The following is an 18,044-nucleotide window of genomic DNA, read 5'->3' on the forward strand; positions in this document are numbered from 1 at the left end:
GAGACAGGCAGGTTTCCTTGAGCTGCTGTGAGCTCCACCCAGTTCGAGCTTCCCAGCGGCTTTGTTTACTTACTTAAGCCTCAGCAATGGCGGGCGCCCCTCCCCCAGCCTCGCTGCTGCCTTGCCAGGAGATCGCAAACTGCTGTGCTAGCAGTGAGGGAGGCTCCGTGGGCGTGGGACCCTCCCGGCCAGGTGTGGGATATAATCTCCTGGTGTGCCTGTTTGCTTAAAGCGCATTATTGGGGTGGGAGTTACCTGATTTTCCAGGTGTTGTGTGTCTCAGTTCCCCTGGCTAGGAAAAGGGATTCCCTTTCCCCTTGCGCTTCCCAGGTGAGGCGATGCCTCCCCCTGCTTCAGCTCTAGCTGGTCGGGCTGCAGCAGCTGACCAGCACCGATTGTCTGGCACTCCCTAGTGAGATTAACCCAGTACCTCAGTTGAAAATGCAGAAATCACCAGTCTTCTGTGTCGCTCGCGCTGGGAGTTGGAGACTGGAGCTGTTCCTATTTGACCATCTTGCTCCGCCCCCAGTATAATATTTTTGATTAATGCCTTAACTACATTACTGGTGGCTGCACTTGAAAAGGGAATAGCTTCTACCCAGTGAGTAAGGTGATCCAGTATTACTAGTAGATACTTTAGGCGACCTATTGGGGGCATTTCGGTGTAATCTATTTGGATGCTTTGGAATGGCCCTAAACCAGGGTTTCTTCCTCCGAGGGATTTTCTTAGGGTTTTCTTATTAGTTTTTTTGCATATTAGACAATTATCTGTAACTTGTTTTGCTAAATTCCTGTACATCCATAGACTCCAAGAACTGCATCACACATAGCTTAAGGTCCCCAATGGGTTCCCTGATGCAACGGAGATAAAACCTCCCTCATGAGAGATTTAGATAGCATTTCTCTTTGATCTGGTAACACCCATTTCCCTTCTAAGTTTTCCTTGGCTCCTATTTTTATTAATTTCTCCTTTTCAGCAGGGGAGAAGATGGGAATGGCGGTAGGGGGAGAAAGGCAAGGAGTGAGGTGAAAAACGGGCGTTTCAGAGGAAACCGCAGCTTGTTTGGCTCTTTGGTCTGAAGTTATTCCCTTGGCTTTCAAAAGAAAGATTTTTCTGGTGTCCTGGAACATGGACAATAGCTATTTCTTCTGGCAACTGAAGGTTATCTAATGCCTGGGTGATTAATTCTTTGTGGGCAAGGTCTTGGTCTTTGCTATTAATGAGACCTTGTTGAGTCCAAATTTTTCCAAAGGTATGGGCTACCCCGAAGACATATTTAGAATTAGTATAAATAGTCTCTTCTTGGTTTTGTAAATGTTTTAAAGCCTGATTTAATGCAAACAATTCATATGTTTGGTCCGACCAGTTATTGGGCAATCTTCCTGACTCTACTTCTGCAAGAACTTCTCCATCAACCACCGCATACCCCGTTATGCCTTTGTCCCCCAGTTACCCTAGAGGGGCCATCTATGAATAGATGTCCTGTTTTGAAAAGGGTCTCTCTTAAATCGGCCTTGACTTTTGTGTGATAATCAATTAAATCTAAACATTTATGCTCAGGTCCTTTTAGATTTGGGTTCCCTGTCAGGAAACGTGCTGGGTTAAGTGAATTATCAGTGGTTAATGTTAAGTCATCTATTTCTAGTAAGATAGCATCATACTTTAAAATCCTTGAGTCGGTGAGCCATCTTCCTGCCTTTTAAGATTGTCCTAACCTGATGGGGTGTGGTCACCACCAAGTTTCCCCCAAAGGTTAGCTTTCTGCTTTCTTTAGTTAATAAGATGGTAGCCATGATAAATTGAATACATTTGGGCCACCCACAGGTTACTGGGTCTAAAACTTTTGATAGAAAGGCCACAGGTTGTCAGTGGCCCGCATGCTCTTGAGTAAGCACCCCTAAAGCTATCCCCTTGTTTGTGTTAATGGAAAGGTAAAATGGTTTTTCTAGGGAAGGAAGGGCTAAGACAGGGGCAGTAATGGTAGGTGTTTTAGCTCCTCAACCTGGTGGATTTCATCAGAAGTCCATAGGAGAAGGTCAGGCTTTTCCTGGGTGAGCTTCACGTATAAGGGTTTCATCTTTAGGGCATATTAATCCATGGTCAGCAATACCCAACTAATCCCCAAAATTTTCTGAGCTCTTACTTGGTTTTAGGCAAAGGTAAGGACGTGATTCCTTCGACCCGTTCGGGCCTTATCTTTGACTTGCCTTTACTTATTAAGTGTCCTGAATATTTAACCTTGGGTTCCACAGATTGGAGCTTTCCTTTTGAAACTCGTAACCCCTTCCCTTGTAAATAGTTAAGAAGGTATGTGGAGAAGACAGCCACCTGTTCTATAGCTTCACCAGATATAAGCAGGTCATCCACGTATTGGAGCAAGCATATGTGTTTTGGGGTACAAATTTGTTCTCGAATCTGTTCTAGGACTTGACCAAAGAGGTTAGGTGAATCTGTAAACCCTTGGGGCAAGACTGTCCATTGGTATTACTGCTTTTGCCCAGAATGAGGATCTTCCCATTCGAAAGCAAATATGTCCCTGCTGTCCTCAGCCAAGGGGCATGCCCAGAAGGTGTCTTTTAAGTCTATCTCTGTAAATCATTGATGGTCATATGGTATTTTGCTAAGTGTAGTCTAAGGGTTGGGAACAACAGGGTGGGTAGTCTGGACTATTTGGTTAATAGCTCTGAGGCTTTGCACTAGTCAGTATGACCCGTCTGATTTCTTTACAGGCTATATTGAAGTGTTATAAGGAGACATACAGGGTTCAAGGAGCTTATCTTGAATGAGACCTTCGACTACAGGTTTTAGGCCTATCCTGCCCTCTAGGGGAATGGGATATTGCTTTCTTATTACTATTTGCCCTGGGGATTTTAACTTTATATGTATTGGAGCGGCTTGAAGTCTTCCTCGATTTCCTTCTCTCGCCCATACATCAGGATGAATATATTTTTCATTTGCAGTGGTAAGTAGATTTAATGAGGTGAGAAATCTGTTTGGACTGACACGTAGGTCTATACCTACTTTTAGCATTAAATCTCTTCCTAATAGGTTAGTTCCTGCCTCAGGGATTAACAGAAATGGAATGTGAACTGATCAGTTTTTATATTTGACCTCTGTGTCTTCTAAGATTCTTGCTTTAAACCTTTCTACTTTGACCCCCAAGACAAAGAGTTCTTCTGAGGAGCAAGGGACATTAAATAAAGGGAAACAAACAGGAGCAAGCTGCTCCTGAATCTGTTAAAAGGGTTATAAACTTTTCATGTTTGGGTCCCACCTCTAAATTTATTAAGGGCTCTTGGTAGGATTCAAGATGAAAAGAATACAGCCCCTGACTCCCTGTTCTTCTTCAAAGGCCTTAAATGAAATGACTGCTTTCTCCTTCTCCCATTCAGGACATTTTCTCTTAAAATGACTACTCCTCCACGTTTGAAGCATGTATTTTGTCCTCCCTCCCTTCCTGTTCCAAGGTTACCTGGTCTCGACTCTCTATGTCCTTTATATGGTTTAGCATGTGAGGACTTAAACCCTTTGTAAGTTTTGGCTCCCTGTAGGCCTTGTTTAGGGTGGGGTCCCTAGGTAACAGAGAGTAGTATCGGTGGGCCTTGTCTTTTGGAACTGCTGTTGGAAGGTGGGTAACATAATTTTTCCTTTTTGTTTCTGCTTTTCCTCATCTCTTCTCACATATACTTTTTGAGCTTCTCTTAAAAGCTCTTCGATAGTCCGGTCTTTCCAATTCTCTATCTTTTGTAATTTCTTAGCAATATCTGGCCGTTTATAACAAAACATAACCTGAGTATTCCCTGCCCAAGAGGGTCTTCTAAATCTAGGCCTGCATATTGTCTCATTTGCTCTTTCAGCCTCTCTAGGAATTCCATAGGTCCTTCATGCTTTCTTTGTTGTATATTGAATGCTCAGGAAATATTTTGGGTCCTAGGTACTGATTCCCAAATTCCTTTTATTACCACTTCCCTGAGGTCTTTCATATTCTCTTGGTGAGCTGCATTGTTATTGTCCCATCGAGGGTCTTGGGCTGGAAATTTTTGGTCCGCCATAGGAACGTTTTGGCCAGGAGGATGTTCACGTTCCCAGACTACCACAGCAGCCCTATGGATCGTGCCTCTTCCCCTGAAAAGAGGATGCCCAGCATGGTCATTAACTCCTCCCAACTATACAGCTGTGGCCCTAAGAATTGATCAATTTGATCTGCTACCCGACATGGATCATCTAATAATGACTTGAGTTCCTTTTTTAAATTTCGAACTTCTGAGCTAGTTAAGGGAGCATTTACAAAGCCGATTCCTCCTCCTTCAAGGGGCACTTCCTTTAAGGGGAAAAGAGTTGGGGCTGATTCCTTAGAGGTAGAGGGGAAAGGGAAGTTCTGAATATCCTTTTTACACTGTTCTGCCTCACACTGGAGCCTTCCTGGAGGAGGCGTAGACTCAGATGTGTGGTTAGGGAGGGCATGGGGCATTGGGGCAGACATTGACTCAGGGTTATATGGAGGAGGAATTGAGTGAAGGGGGTCCTGTGCACCCGCTTGGGGTGGGGGATTTGGTGGAAGTAGGCGGTCTAGTGGGTCTCATGCATTGGTGGATTGTTTTGAGGTAGAGGTCTTACTTTCCTCAAAGGAAGTGATTTCTGGCTTACTTCCTATAGCTTTTAGGAGGTAAAGAAGGATGGGTCCCTGCTGCCAACACAGGGCATAATCTATTTCCTCCTGGGAGATGGGACTCTTGTCATTGACATACTCTATTAGAACATGACAAATCCAATCATTTGACTGAAACTTTGGCCAGAAAGCTGAGGATTTGAGGATGAGCTCTGTGGTCCAAATGAAACAACAACATTTTATCATTTGTTGTTTTTTCTTATGTTTAGTCCTTTCACTATCCCTTCAATATTTTAACATGAGACCTAAGGGACTACCAGAGGGAATGTTATTTTCATCACTAGCTTTATTTCTTTTATTTCTTGTCTGTCTTGGGGTGTTTCCCATCCTCGAGGTTTGGTGTGAGGCTCAATGCCTCGTGTTAGAGATTTCTTGCCTTCTCTTCTCTAGAGGTTTACTGAGGCTGTCCCTCCTATTAGAGATTTCTTGCCTTCCCTTCTCTAGAGGCTTGCTGAGGCTCAATCCCTCATATTAGAGATTTCTTGCCTCCCTTTCTCTAGAGATTTGCTGAGGCTCAATTCCTCCTCATATTGGAGATTTCTTGCCTCCCTTTCTCTAGAGGCTTAATCCCCCCACCCCCACAACTGGAGGTGTCTTGCACTCCTCTCTTTTCGCTTTGGCCTTCTCTGGCTGCTTCCGCCATGGGAATTTAAGTCCCTCTTAGCATCAGTGTGTTGGTATAAGCCCCACGACAGGAATCTGCCATAAGCCGTATGAGGTGACCACGGAACTGCAGATGCGGACTCCACACTTGCTTTGTGCTTAATTATACATCTCATTCACACACATTCAACCTCCAAGATGTACCACCTACCAAGGAAATACTTTGTTGCCCCTGTGACTTTTCTTACCTTGGTTTGTGCACAGAGTTACCTGGTCGCCATGGTATGTGAGGATCCTTTTCACCCGCGTTGCTGGGAGTCCAGGTTTATTCGTCATGCTGGAGGGGGGTCCTGATCCCTCATCCCTGAGGACACCGCAGCGAGACAGTGGGATGCATCTCCTCATGAGAGATGGTCAGGGACCTCTTCTCGGATGAGAAAGGCAATCACGGATGAGCCCCCAAGTTGTTAGAAACAAGGGCTTGGAGTGACAAGGAAAACAAGCACCCAAACGAAGCATTTCTCAGCAAAGCAAATTTACTTCTGCAGAAGGGTGCTGGTTGCACTTCTGGCCGTGCTGTAAGAGCACACCAAATAAAGGAGGGAAGGGGTTTTTATCCCTAACACGGTTAATCCCTGGTTCTGTGTCCTGTCCGCATTGGCTGGAGTCAGACTGCACAATCTACACTGACCCTATTGGCTACCATTTAAAATTGAATATGGCTAATTAGGCGGGGAGAGGCTGTCTGTTACAGTACAAGGCATGCTTGGGCATGTCAGGGTGCAGCAAAGGTGGGAAGGGTAGTTTTTGACAGGGAGAGCTCTTTCAACAGTAGGGGTTGCTGACAGAATGGGTAGCCAGGATTAAAGAGGACTCTTTCCAAATAAGGAAGAGAAGTGAGTTACAGATTGGCACTGGCAGGAGAAGTTGTTTACAGAGCAGATAGCTTAGGAGAAGAGACAAGGAAGTAGAGCTCAAGATCAAAGAATAAGGAAGTCAGAAATTAAACCTTTGAAGAGGAACTTACTGTATCTGACATGCTCATGGATTCCTTAGGTCAGGAATTTGGAAGGGCAGTGTGTGGGTGGCTTGTTTCTTATCCCAAGATGTGTGGGGTCTTAGCTGAGAAGACATATGCTTGAGGTGCACTTGGCTAGAAGCTCACATCAGTTGGAGGCATCTTCCCTGACATCTTTGGCAGCTATGCCACCTGATGACTTGGACTTAACTTGGCTGTTGGCTGGAATACCCGTATGTGGCTTCTTCATGTGGTCTAATTTGGGCTACTTTATAGCATGAGAGCTAGGTTCCAAGAATGAGTGTCCCCACAGAGCAAGGAAGATGTGCATGGTATTTTTATGGTTCAGGCTTGGAGCTGTAGAGCATCACTTAAACTGTACACTGTTGGTTGATGCTATTACAAAAGGCCATTCAGATTCAAAGGGAGGGTGATAAAGACCCCACTACTCAATTGGAAGAGTGTCAAGTTTACATTAAAAGGAGGACACCATGGGAGATAATGTGGTTATATTTGGAAAATAGAATATACGTTATGAAGAGTTGTTGCAAAAGGAAAGGTTTTGAATAAAGCCATATTTAATTCATGCCCTTGAGCCGTGATCTTTTTTCCTTTCATTTGCTCTTAACCTAAAGGCATTCATGGAATCTCTGCAGAATTGGTTTTCTGATTCCCAAATTGTAGACAATGGGGAGAAAATAAACTGCAAAACCTGCATACTTTACTTTGCATCCTGCATTCTTATGATTTATGTTAAAATGACCATTCAGCTAGCAAATTTACTTTATGGAAAGTTTGGTATGCTTTTGGCTGCTGTTCTATCATAAAATTGACTTATCTAAAAACTGTCGATGTTAATACACATTAGATTTGTATTAGCATATGTGCTATTTTTTGTTGCTATAAGTTCCTGGAGTCTAGTTATAGTATATAGCAATGACACAAATCCATTTTTCTATAGATACAGGGTGGTTATTTGAGATTATAATCTGGATTGAAAATTCGACAGCAGATATAGGTAAAGTCAAAGATATGTCAGAAAAATAAAAGGCACACCAAGAATATGTCTACTATGACACAGACTACTAACATTAACCTGCCAGTTCTATAAATTGTGCATATATATTGCATATGTGCAACATGTAAGTACAATTTGATATAAAAGTACGTGTCGAGCATACATGTACAACATGACTATGGAACCATTCTCATTCCAAATGTTAAGGTTCATGGTTTTTGGAAACTTTTAAGGATAGATTGACTCCTGTCATTCAGACAGAGCCTCAAATACTGGCATTTATCCTGGTGAATTCACAGAGGGTCTTGTGCCCAACTTTACAGGTGTAGATACCTGCTGCTTTTGGCACGCTAAGAGTGGATTGGTCTTTAGGGAGATTTAGGTAATCAGGTTTATCAGAAAAAAGCAGGAAATACAGTTGTTGGGGAGATAATTTCCTTTATCTACCCCCTCCATTCTTTTTGCTGTTCTCGTATTTCCTCCCTGTGTTAGAAATACTGCCTTTCAATGCCATCACTTTAGCTTTCAATAGTCTTTTGAAGGAAATTACAAGAAGAAAATACAGCATACTGTTTTACATTTACACTTATTTACTGTAAGATTTTCATTCCCAGAGATCCAGTTTTGAATTTATATGTTTTTAAATAATCCTGGTAATTTTGTTTTACATTTCTTGTAATGCATGTCTGCTATCAACAAATTCTTATATCTTCTGTTTATCTGAAAAGTTATTCTTCCACTCTGCTTTTGAGGGATATTGAATTTTCAGTTGAGTTTATTCTTTCACCACTTTAAAGATACTTTCTGGCCTATATTGCTTCTCATGAGAAGTGGCCTTGGTTTGTGTTGTTCCCTTGTTTCTTTTTTCTTTCGTTGCTTTCAAGATTTTATAGTTGTTGGTTTTCAATAGTTTGATTATGATGTGACTAGGTAGTTCTTTGTATTATTTTACATGGAATTTGATTTGTAAATCCTTTTTTCACCTCCATCAAAGGTAGGATTATTGACTCATTATTTCTGCAAGTAGTTTTACTTTTTAATGCCTCATTTTACGCTCTCTTCTTTTAATTCTCCATTTGTACTTATGTTAGGCCTTTTGAGGTTTCTGGCTCAAGAGACTGGATGCTCATGTCATTAATTAGTTAAGATTAAAATGCAGGAAGTTTACTTGTAATCTCAAAATACAGGTTGTTACATTTGGCAGTTAAGAGGTCATTGGTGACCTTAGCCACAGATAGAGAATGAAAAGTGGAGTCCGAACAAGAAAAAAAGGGTTGAGGAGTAAATAGAAACTGGAGAAATGAAGAGGCTTACTTATGTTTCTGTGTTTGATGCTCCATAATTATGTTTATAATCCAGAGTTTTATTTTACTTTTTGGCCTTCATCATAAACGGCATCTCCCTCTTCCCTCCTTTTTAAAGTGTTCTGAAAAAATATAAACCATTTTGTGACATGATTTCTAGGAGAATAATTGATATAATAAACTGCCTGTGCTTAAAGAAAAGAATATCTTAGCTAGGGAATTAATATTTTTCTGACTTGATGTGACTTGTAGTTGAACCTCTCTGACATTGGATATTCAATTGGCGTCTTTTTTATATTCATATAGCAGGAAAACTAGACAGTATTATACACAAGGACCATTTTACCTCTTTTTTTTTTGAATACAGGGTCTCCCTCATCACCCAGGCTAGAGTGCAATGGTGCGATCTCAGCTCACTGCAACCTCCACCTCCCAGGTTGAAGTGATTCTCCTGCCTCAGCCTCTGGAGTAGCTGGGATTACAGGCACATGCCACCATGCCTGGCTAATTTTTGTGTTTTTGGTAGAGATGGGGTTTTACCGTGTTAGCCAGACTGGTCTTGAACACTTGACCTCAGGTGATCCGTGTGCCTTGGCCTCCCAAAGTGCTGAGATTACGGGCGTGAGCCACTGTGCCTGTCCCCATTTTGCCTTTACGTGGGTGATGTTGCAATTGTTAGAAAGCAGAAGACTTGAGGCCTCCGTATATATATATTAACTTTTATGTTTGTTTTAATGGACACTAGAATATTATTGAATAATTCATTATTAACCTATTACAGGCTTTTGTGAAGTCATAAATACATTTCAGGTAATAATATACACAAGGATGACTTCATTAAGTAATATTTTTTAACTGGGCAGACTTTCATATGCAAATTATTATGTATCTTAATAACTTCAAAACTTAAAAGTTTTGACATTCAAAATTTTCTCATATGAGTGTTTTGTGTAATAAATATAGGGCACCAAAAGCAAAATACAACAAAGAAAAATAAAAAGCATTTAATTCTTGGATAGAGTTCTCCTGGGGAGCATTTTGACTTCCTTTCATTAGATAATATTATAGTTAAGAATGAAATGTAATATTGAAGGGTTTTGTTACATTTTTACTGTACATTAGTTTTTTGTTTTTTTTTTTTTTTTTGAGATGGAGTTTCACTCTTGTTGCCTAGACTGGAGTGCCGTGGTGCAATCTTGGCTCACTGCAACCTCCGCCTCCTGGGTTCAAGCGATTCTCCTGCCTCAGCCTCCCATGTAGCTGGGATTACAGGCACACACCACCAGGTCCAGCTAATTTTATATTTTTAGTAGAGACAGGGTTTCTCCACGTTGGTCAGGCTGGTCTTGAACTCCTGACCTCAGGTGATCCACCTCAGCTTTCCAAAGTGCTGGGATTACAGGCATAAGCCACTGCGCCCAGCCTGCATTAATATTTTAGAGTAAAGAATGAGGTTACATACTTAACGTTAAAGAAATCCCTTTGTAGTGACTTTACTCATGATTCCAAGATGAATGTAGTTTAGTACTTCTTGATTTTGGAGTATTTTAACCATAACGTTTCAGAATTAGGCAGGTACTTCATAAAAAAATGCCTAGTTATTGCAGGTGGTTGTAGTGTTGGATTTGTTATTGAAATATTATCTTTCTTTTTTTTCTTCCCAGTTCAAAGCAGTATTCAGCGATTTCAAGAGAAGTTTTTTATTTTTGCCTTGACACCTCAACAAGTTAGAGAGATATGCATATCCAGGTAAGAGGAATATTTGGAATATATTTCTCATGAATATTGGTTTATTCACCTGTAGGGCTGCCATAACAAAATTTCACAGACTGAGAACAGCGTAAGCAACAGACTTATTTCTCAAAATGCTGGAGGCTTCTGTCCAAGATCAAGGTTTTGGCAGGTTTGATTTCTCCTGAAGCCTTTCTCCTTGGCTTGCACATCTCAGATGGCCTTTTCTCTGTGCTAGTGCATCCCGGATGTCTTTCTTTTCTTGTAAGGACACATTCATATTGGATTAGGGACCTACCCTGTGGGTTTATTTAACCTTAATTTCCTCCTTAAAGGCCTTGTCTCCAAATACAGTCACATTGGGGGTTAAGACTTCAACATATGTTTGGGGATACACAATTCAGTCCATAACAGTTGACCTATTTCTTTTATGAAAGGGTAGTATACTTTGACTAAAGTCAGCCAAATATTAAGTAAATACTGTGTATTAGAAAAAAATTTTAACCTTTGAATAAAACCTCAGTGTCTTTTAGATTGCTTTTTGTTCTATTTGACAATAATTTTTTAAATGAAAAATTTATTCCTGGGCTAGACATGGTGGCTCACGCCTGTAATCCTAGCACTTTGGGAGGTGGCAGTATCACTTGAGCCCAGGAGTTCAGACTAGCTTGGGCAACATGGTGAAACCTTGTCTCTACAAGAAATACAGAAATTAGCATCACCTACTCAGGAAGCTGAGGGGGGAGAATCACTTGAGCCTGGGAGGTCGAGGCTGCAGTGAGCTGTTGTGATCGTGCTATAGCACTCCAGACTGGGCAACAAAGTGAGACCCCGACTGAAAAAAAAAAAATTAGGTAAAACAATATTAAAAGAATTTATAACAGCCCAAAGACAGGGTGACCATAAGCTTTATCATTCCAAACTGAGGCATTTTTGAGAGTGAAAGTAAACATTACTAATAATTATTCTGAGATAAGAACATAAACTGAGGCAGTTATGGATAAAGTGAGCTTTATAGTCATCCTGACCAAAAAATTACTAGATATATGAAAAGTATTGGTAGACCCATTTGTAAAGAGCAGATGAACTAAGAGATGTAAGAAGAAGGAAGGAAATCTGTAGCATTTAATTTTCCAATTAAAAATATTTTTTAAAAGGCCGGGCACAGTGGCTCATGCTTGTAATCCCAACATTTTGGGAAGCTGAGGTGGGTGGATTATCTAAGTTCAGGAGTTCAGGACCAGCCTGGCCAACATGACGAAACCTGTCTCTACTAAAAATACAACAAATTAGCCGGGCGTGGTGGCGGGCGCCTGTAATCCCTGCTACTCAGGAAGCTGAGGTAGGAAAATCACATTAACCTAGGAGGCAGAGGTTGCAATGAGCCGAGATCGCGCCACTGCACTCCAACCTAGGCAACAAGAGCGGAACTCTGTCTCAAAAAAATATATATATGTGTGTATATATATACACACATACACATACACACACACACACCTTTAGTGTTAACAAAATATTATTTATATGACTCTTTAAAGTTGCATTCTTAAAAGATTCAGCATAATGAAACTAAGGCTTCTGGAGGTTAATGATTTTTTGGGACTGTAATGTTAAAAGCAGAACAAGAAATTGAGTAAAGTTGTTTACTTCCTTTTCAACTATTCATTAGAACACTCTTTGAGATGATAATAAGAGTTTTTCAAAAATAAGATTGTTTCAGTTAAGTAAGTTTGGGAAATTCTGTGCTTAATTACATAATTTTTTTTTTTTGAGACAGAGTCTCGCCCTGTCATCCAGGCTAGAGTGAGTGTAGTAGCGTGATCTCGGCTCATTGCAGCCTCTGCCTCCTGGGTTCAAGCGATTCTCCTGTCTCAGCCTCTTGAGTAGCTGTGACTACAGGCAGGCGCCACCATACCTGGCTAATTTTTGTGTTTTTAGTAGAGATGGGGTTTCGCCATGTTGGTCAGGGTGGTCTTGAACTCCTGGTCCCAAGTGATCCACCTGTCCCGGCCTCCCAAAGTGCTGGGATTACAGGCGTGAGCCACCATGCCCAGCATAAAAACTTTACATTTTGTAGTAATTTTTATTTAGATAAAAATTACATAAATAGGACATATATTCTTTATCCCAGTTTCCCTTAATATTAAATCTTATATCATCATAGTACAATGATCAAAACCAAGAAATCAACATTGGTACAGTACTGTTAACTACAGACTTTATTCAGATTTCACCAGTTTTTTGGCCAATGAACGTCTTCTGTTCCTAGATACAATACCAAATCACGTTTAATTGTTGAGTCATCCTACTCTACTTCAATCTGTTATGGTTTCTTAGTTTAGTTTAGTTTTGTTTTGTTTTGTCTTTCACAACTGGTCAGGTGTTTTGTAGACTCTTTCTCATTTGGGGATATGACTGATATTTTATCATGATTAGATGGAGGTTGTGCAGTTTTTGCAAGAATACCTCAAGTTATGTGCCCTTCTCAGGGTACCATATCAGGCAACAGGTACACAACACCACACTTGGCTAATTTTTATGTTTTTTGTAGGGATGAGGTCTCACGGTATTGCACAGGCTAGTCTCAGACACCTGTGCTCAAGTGAGCTTCCTTTCTCTGTCTCCCAAGCTATTGGGTTTACAGGTGTGGGTTTACAGATGTGAGCCACCATTCCCAGCCCATTTATTCATTTATAACAGTGTGGACTCATGGGTGCTCTATGGGTTATATTCCAATGTTACAATAATTTATATTGCTCAAATTGTTCTATCTTTGTCTATTAGAAGTTCTTTCAAGTTGGCTCCTATGCCCTATTGGTATACCTTTCTCCCTGAAACCCACTTTGAGCACTCTTTAATTTCTTGCACCAAAAATGCTCCAGGCTTATCTTGTATTTTGTCTGCCGCAACTGTGGAATTGATCAGTTCTCCAAGGAGCCCTGGTTTCTCTCATTAGACTTTATTTTATAACACTACTTTCCAGAAAAAGTGATTTATTTGTCTCTAGCATATTGTACATTCTGGATTCGGATGATTGCTTCTTGTGTCATTTAACTACTTCTCTCCGCATGTTTCTCAAACTTTGCTGCATATTAGCATCAGCTGGGGAGATTTAGGAAATTCACATAGTCAGGTTTTATCCCACATCAGTTAAATTAGAATCTCAAGATTGAACCCAAACATCAGGGGTTTTAAAGTTTCCCAGGTTTCCGGTATGCATCCAACTTGAAAACCACAGCTGTGTTTCTGGCTCCTTCCCCTTTGCCTGTAGTGGTAGTAAGATCTAGACTAGAGGCTTGAATACATTCTTGTCCAGGTTTTTTCTTTCTGTTACATCTTGCGAAGATTGAACGTTGGATTCAGTTCTCTTCTTGGCTTTAACGCTGCTCCTTCCATTTGGTGCTAGTATATTTTTAAGCATGCTTTCTCAGTTCCTCACACTGGCTTCTTGTACCCATTTTCAGGAATCAATCTGGGATTCTCTTCTTGCTACTCTATGATAATATTCATTAATGTGCTTTATTATTTTTATATTGGTGGCTGTGAAATTACCAACACCTCCCTCCAGACACCTTTTTCAGTGCCTCTCCTTTGACCTACAAGGACATCAAGCACAACACATCTAAAATTGAACTAGCTTTCCATCAAACCTGCTTGTCTTTTGTTCTTTTATTCATTCAGTCAGCACACATTTATTAACTGTCCGCCATGGACCAGACAATATTCCAGGCACCAAAGATGCAAAGTTGAAAAACAAACTGGCCTCATGGAGATTTTTGCTTAGTGTATTTCCTTCTGCATTACTCATTTCATTAATGGCATTTGAATCTGCCTGGACAGAGGCCTCTTTGTGATAGGCCACTCTTCATTTACAACATCCTCTCAGTTTGCTTCACTTCATTGATTTTTTTTTTTTTTTTTTTTTTTTTTTGAGACGGAGTCTCGCGCTGTGGCCCAGGCTGGAGTGCAGTGTCGCGATCTCGGCTCACTGCAAGCTCTGCCTCCCAGGCTCACGCCATTCTCCTGCCGCGTAGCTGGGACTATAGGCACCTGCCACCACGCCTGGCTAATTTTTTATATTTTTAGTAGAGACAGGGTTTCACCGTGTTAGCCAGGATGTTCTCGATCTCCTGACCTCGTGATCCACCGGCCTCACCGCGCCCAGCCCTTCATTGATTCTTTTATGTCCTTCTGAATCTTTAAAACCCAGCAAGGCAACTCTGCCTTTGAGGGAGCTAGTATGGTCTTTAGAGTAATACTAAGTATAGAGTGAATTCTGAGCCAACCACTTAGGTCTGTATGCCCCTAAACAGGTGACTAAACCTCACTTTCTCAGCATGTAAAATTGGAATAATGATCACCACCTCTCTGGGTGGTTTGGAAGATTGATGCTGTAATTTGCTCTGCCTCCTCTTGTCCTGTTGAGTAGCATGGCCATCTCTTCAGTTGCAGCATTCCAAAACCTGGATACCCTCCTAGAAACTTCCCTTCCTTTATCCTGCCTTCTCACATCTAGTCATTCATCAAGTCTTACCATTTTTTGTTTGTTTGTTTGTTTTTGAGACGGAGTCTTGCTCTGTGGCCCAGGCTGGAGCGCAGTGGCGCTATCTCGGCTCACTGCAAGCTCCGCCTCCCGGGTTCTCGCCATTCTCCTGCCTTAGCCTCCCGAGTAGCTGGGACTACAGGCGCCCACCACCATGCCCGGCTAATTTTTTGTATCTTTAGTAGAGATGAGGTTTCACCGTGTTAGCCAGGATGATCTCGATCTCCTGACCCTGTGATCCGCCCGCCTTGGCCTCCCAAAGTGCTGGAATTACAGGCATGAGCCACCGTGCCTGGCCAAGTCTTACCATTTTTTATGTGTAAATATCACTCAGTGATATTTATGTTTAATAGTTTTCAGACCCCCATTTGAAATTACTATTATTTTTTGAGCCAGGGTCTTGCTGTGTCACCCAGGCTGAAAGTACAGTGCCACAATCAAGGCTCACTGCGGCCTTTTATGTCCGGGCTCAATTGATCCTCCCACCTCAGCCTCCCAACTAGCTGGGACTGTAGGCACGTGCCACCACATCTGGCTAATTTTTCTATTTTTTGTTTAGACGGGGTCTTGCTATGTTGCCCAGGCTGATCCTGTACTCCACCTACCTCAGCCTTCCTAAATGTTGGGATTACAGGCGTGAACCACTGCACCCAGCTTCAAGCCTTTGTTTTTGCCTCTTCAATTGTAATGGTTTCCTAATTATGAAATCTTTCTATTAGAAGGCTCCTACGTATGATCTTTCTAAAGCCCATTCAGTTTTTTTCTCTTTGATGCTTTAAACACACTCTAATGGTACCTCATAAAGTCCACACTCCATTGCCTGGCAGTTGTTTTCAATATCTTGCTCTGCTTTTTTGTTTTGTTTTGTTTTGTTTTTTAAATCATCTTATCTCCTGTTACTCTTTTCTAACAACCTGTGCTCTGACTAGGCTTTCCCATTTGTGTTTCCTAGGTTAACAGTGGTGTTCACATCTTTGCACTTTTGCCATCTTCTTTCTCTGTACTCTGCCTGGCAAACCTCTTGAGCCGTGTTTCAAGGGCCACTTCAGGTCATACGTCCCCTGTGGTGCCTTTCCAGATTTGCTTTAATGTTTCCTTTGTTTCTCACTTTGCCATGTACTTATTTTCTGTTAAGGCATCATTGCATTTATTTCACTGCTTGCATTTGCAACCTTCTTAATGAAAGCAACATCTTTTACTCATTTTTATCATCTCAAAACCCATTACAGTACTTAGCATATAGTAAATGCTTCTTTTATATCTGATAGACCAATATGTAAAAGTTCCTGGAACAATGATGGGCAGAAAATGAATGTCAGAAAATGCCTTGGTCATTAGTCATAATGTTTGTGAAGATATTTAGCACGTTGTATTTTCCAGTTTTTGTTAATTTCCCTTGCCAGAATAAAGTATAACTCCTTAGTGAGCTGTTCAAAACCCTTTATGCTTCCATCCATCTTTCTAGGCTCATCTCTTGTCATTTCTCTTTCTTCACATCGTGTTTCCCATCTTTTCTGATCTGTATCTCTGGCCTTTCTTTTTTGCTGGAAATTACTGTACTAGATACCCACAGTTACTCATGTTCCTAGTGGAGCCACTAAGCAGAAGTAGGTAGAACCGCTGCTGAAAAAACCGTTTTCTAGTTAGATTGGACTAATTATGATAACGACCTTGAACTTTCAAGACAAAAATTTTCCCTTTTTCTATAGCACTTACTTTTCATAATGTACTGTACCACTTACTATATTTTATTTTACTTGTTGTATTTCTGTTACCTGCTTAGCATATAAATCCTTTGAAGCAAATACTGTGTTATATTTGTCTTTGAAGCTCCAGCGCCCAGAATATGAAATGTTTCTTGATTTGCATGAGTGGAGTGATATGGGTTGCTCAGAAGAGGTCAGTATTGTCAAGGATATGGGGATGTTTTGAATAGCCATTTGAGAAAGCTGCTCTTGGTAAGAACAGTGGGAGCAGTGGAAACAGTCACAGCAGCCAGCTGCTTCCATGTGTTGAGCACATCTTATATTTAGGCACTTGACATGTGTTGTTAGCATGTTTAATTGTCACAGCAACTTGATGAGGTTGGTGCAGTAATTTTCCATCTTTAACAGATGTAGAAACTGAGGCACAGAATGGTTAAGTGATTTGCACGATGTTGTGCAGCTTGGGACTGTAGAACTTAAGGTGGTTGTCACTGCTGTGCTTTAATGCCTTCCAGTGGAGCTCGAAGATCGGAAACAGAAGACTGGCCCAGTTAGAGCACCATGAGGGCTCAGTGTACTCCAGTCTTCTCAAGAAAGGACTACATTCTAGTGATCTTCTCTCTAACAGAGTCCAAGATTTATGACAATGGCTGAGAATAATACTTCTTAAAACTGTAATGTGTATGCATGTCACCTGAGGATCTTGTTAACATGCAGATTCTAATTCTATAGGTCTAGGATGGGGCCTCAGAGTCTGCATTTCCAACAAGCTCCTAAGGAATAACAGTGCTGCTTCCCCGTGGACTCCATGTTGCGTGGCAAGAGTTTGGAGGGTTCAGTATGAAATATATTTTACATGGGACCATTAGATTCTCATCTAGAAATTGTAAGAGGTTCTGTATCTTTAATTGGATACGTAATTATGAAGTTGCATGGTATGGAGATGCTGAGACTGTAGGCACTAATTCTTTATCCTGGGTCTTGTATTAGTATCCCCCTAGTAACTATAAAAACTAATGCTTAGGGTGTACTTGACATCAATAAGAATATCCAGTGAATAGGTCTTTATATTTAAAAAAAAAAGTCTTCGGCTGGGCGCGGTGGCTCACGTCTGTAATCCCAGCGCTTTGGGAGGCCGAGGCAGGCGGATCACAAGGTCAGGAGATCGAAACCATCCTGGCTAACACAGTGAAACCCTGTCTCTACTAAAAATACAAAAAAATTAGCTGGGCGTGGTGGCAGGCATTGTCGTCCCAGCTACTCGGGAGGCTGAGGCAGGAGAATGGCGTGAACCTGGGAGGCAGAGCTTGCAGTGAGCTGAGATTGCACCACTGCACTCCAGCCTGGGCGACAGGGCGAGACTCTGTCTCAAAAAAAAGGAAAAAGAAAAAAGTCTTCAAGTGATTAGAATGCTCTAAGCAAATAGATTTGTTGATTAAAACTCTTTCTGA

At 41.3% G+C, this 18,044-nt stretch overlaps 1 protein-coding gene across 11 annotated transcripts in view; it reads left to right on the plus strand.

Moving 5' to 3' along the window:
• Positions 1 to 18,044, plus strand: part of PIAS2 (protein inhibitor of activated STAT 2) — a 115,564-nt gene that overhangs the window by 49,135 nt on the left and 48,385 nt on the right. For all 11 annotated transcript variants that reach the window (XM_073006338.1, XM_007974115.3, XM_073006334.1 and 8 more), the window contains one exon: positions 10,278 to 10,362. In XM_073006338.1, the coding sequence (XP_072862439.1) occupies positions 10,278 to 10,362 (85 nt within the window). The remainder of the gene's footprint in view (positions 1 to 10,277; positions 10,363 to 18,044) is intronic.

This window comes from Chlorocebus sabaeus, chromosome 18 (genome assembly GCF_047675955.1).
Source record: "Chlorocebus sabaeus isolate Y175 chromosome 18, mChlSab1.0.hap1, whole genome shotgun sequence".
NCBI lineage: Eukaryota > Metazoa > Chordata > Mammalia > Primates > Cercopithecidae > Chlorocebus > Chlorocebus sabaeus.